The 3128-nt window shown below is 37.6% G+C and overlaps 1 protein-coding gene across 1 annotated transcript in view; it reads right to left on the bottom strand.

Moving 5' to 3' along the window:
• Positions 1–3128, bottom strand: part of prodhb (proline dehydrogenase (oxidase) 1b) — a 20175-nt gene that overhangs the window by 14727 nt on the left and 2320 nt on the right. Inside the window, exon 2 of the mRNA XM_037680227.1 lies at positions 1578–1786. Coding sequence (XP_037536155.1) covers positions 1578–1786 — 209 coding nt within the window. The remainder of the gene's footprint in view (positions 1–1577; positions 1787–3128) is intronic.

Below are 3128 nucleotides of genomic sequence, written 5' to 3'. Positions count from 1 at the left end.
GTTAAACCCTTCCCACACTCTTGCAATGTTTTAAACAATGTTTCTAAAGTCTAAATGTTCTAAAAAGGCACATAATGTCATGATTTCAGCTCCCTGCCTCCTCTGCTCTTTGCCACCTGCAAGCGCTCTTGGCCACGCCCACTTCTCCGCTCTGCACGCTGAACAGCTGATCAGCTGATCAGCTGCAGCAGGAAGTTTATCCTGCAGCTCTGGGCTGCACAAATGTACAGCAGGTGCTAAATAATTCAAAATAATTTATTTGAAATAAAAATTCCATGCCGGTCATGCGGCTCATCAATCAGTCAGCCAATTGTGTGTCATGTCCAACGTTATTTTGAAAAACCGCGATAGAGCGAGTCCGCAATAAATGAAATGTGAAGTAGCGAAGGTCTACTGTACTCAAAGCCAGTGCATATCACAGATTACTCTCTTTATCCCATCCTCAGCATCAGTCCAGGGTTTTTCTTTGTTTTGTGTATCTGTCTTTTGCTGGAAGGGACTGACTGTTTTGACTGATGCTGTTTTAACAGCTCACTGGAGAGCTTGTGGAAACCAGCTGTCTTAGTTATAACTGGTTTAATGCAGTATCGATGTGAAGAGGCAGACTGGACGAGCAAAACAATTCTGACATACTGTTTGGTGTTTCCAAATAGACATTTTCAAGACAATGTTTAAGCCAATATCTGCAAAATTTTGTTATATTATTTTTTTTGTGTGTTGGCAGTGGCAACCACCTTGAATTGGATGGTTTATTCAGTCGAACGTTTACATCCAATGACTGTTTTCTGAAAGCTTCATTAAAATCCATTTAGTGTTTCATGCGATAACAAGCAGAGTTGACTCAAGTGACCCCTGAAGAAGGGAGCGGCTGAAATAAATGTTATAAAGAAGGATTGTCTGGAAGACTTTAATCAACTTACAGGAAAAAAAAGCAACATAAAATTATATTCTGACACTGTAATAAGCTGTCACTCTACATCAACCCAAAATTAGACTCCCTAAGCACCTTTTTATTTACTACAGCTGACCTTTTAAAAATGGAAAATGTTGGACCAAGATATAAAAAGGTCAGATTGCTGGTGCAGCAATACATGCTAAAAATATCTGACATGTTAACTTTTTTTTTATTATTATTTTACTTTCAAGAAATTCTCATCAGTGCACTCCCATTTTATCCATCGACTCAACCTTGATGGTACTCTTCACTGAGCAATGTCTACTTTTTATTTTGAGGGGCTGTGCATTTTTTTAAATAGTCTAAATGTGTGAGCTGTGCGTCACGTGACATTACTGTTACTGCTCCACAGAGACTGATTGCATAAGATTTGAGCCGTTGTCCAAGTTTACATCAGAGATCACATAGCTGCTGAGAAATCCTCTCCAGGCAGCCAGAGGAGCCAATGTGCCAAATACATGACATTCATCTTCATATTTTTCATCGGATATAAGTAGAAAAAAAAAAAGATTTATCTTACATTTGAAACAAACTGATAAAAACATACACTTAAAACACAAATCAGAAGCGTTAGATTTTTGTGTCTTATCCAGTTTGTGTTAGATTGCTGCACATTTCTTACTTTATCTCTTTCTGCTTTGTTTCCTTTTGGCTGATGTCTTCTTCAACACAGTAGTCCAGGACAGAGCCAACTCCGAAGGCCTGGTTCTTCTGGATCAGAGGCTTGATGGCCACATGGTCCTCACCAGCTACAAACTGGCCGTAGAATGTCATCTTCATGAGATGATCAAAAAGTTTCTGGCCCAGAATCTTTTTACCTACATCCATTATCTAAGTAGATGGAGAGAGGCCATTACAACCAGTTTATGAGCTTCACAGACACATAAAAAGCCTTGCTATTAATAATATATTATTATTGGACTTCTATTAGATGTTTATAAGTCATAACACCACATGACATGGCTTGTCATGATTTTAGTTTACCTAATACATCATTAGGCCTGTCACGATACAAATTTTGCTGGGCGATAAATTGTCTCAGAAAGTATTGTGATAAATGATAACACTGTTTGAAATTTGACAATAATTAGTAATTAGTGTCACATTTAATTAGAAATGTTGGTTAAATTTATTTTGAGCGTAGTACCTTTTTGTGACCACCGGATGGCAGTATAAGACAGTTTGAACCGAAGGATGGATAGTGAGGGAGCCAGCAGTGTGTCTCTTTATAAAAAATTTAAAAAAAAGGGAGGGAGGCCTCTTGACGTGACATGGGCTTTTTCTCCTTTTTTTTCTGGTTCTCAAAATGGCGGATGCTCGGTGTGGTTTGAGCTCTTTAGCATAGCAGTTTTCACACAAAGCTTTTAATAAAATATCAGTAAACAAGTTCTCAGCTTCTTTTTGTAGAGAAAAACAACTTTTTTTACATGAAGGCACATGATTCAACGGTGAATTTTGGAGTTTAGACAAGACAGAGGTTTTTTCCCCGAGGTCAGTCTGTTAGCTTAGCTCGTAGCTTAGCTTCTCAGCTTGGCTGCATTTAACAGTCCAAAACTGCAATTTTGGACGGTTAAAACGGATTTAAAAGATAAAAGAGAAAGGGAGGGGTCAGTGAAGAGCACCAGAGTTGAGCCTTTTTCCATCCAGTGTCTTCAGTAGAACGAGAGTGACGAAGAAATGATAAAGCCGATAAATGAGGTTGATAATTTTCATACATCATGCAATTAATAGATTTATTGTTTATTACGACAGGCCTATAAATCATGAAAACAAACTAAAAACTAGCAGGTAGATTGTTTATTTAAAAAAGTAGGGATGCACAATATTGGATTTTTGGCCAATGTTAAAACTTATCTGGCCGATAACTGATACCAATACCAATATCTTTTTTTTTCCTAGACCTATACTTGCAGAGACTAAATAGCTTCTCTGCTGTTGAAATAAAATACGACATTATTCTGCATGGTCTTTGTCAATTTGGCCTGCTACCAAATGCAGATGTGAAAAAGGAGTATGAAAATGATGTAACACTTCAACTTAGATTATGTTTCATGTCAAATTTATTCATATTTACTCTCCCTAACACAATGACAACACTCGAACAATGCAAACTTGTACATTTTCACAAATCTAAACTCACCGGCGCATGTGATGTCATAACGTTCCGCTGGTG

The sequence above is a fragment of the Nematolebias whitei genome, chromosome 8 (genome assembly GCF_014905685.2).
Source record: "Nematolebias whitei isolate Nwh7 chromosome 8, NemWhi1, whole genome shotgun sequence".
Taxonomy (NCBI): domain Eukaryota; kingdom Metazoa; phylum Chordata; class Actinopteri; order Cyprinodontiformes; family Rivulidae; genus Nematolebias; species Nematolebias whitei.
The sequence above is the reverse complement of the archived record's forward strand: the minus strand, read 5'-3'. Positions and strand labels throughout refer to the sequence as shown.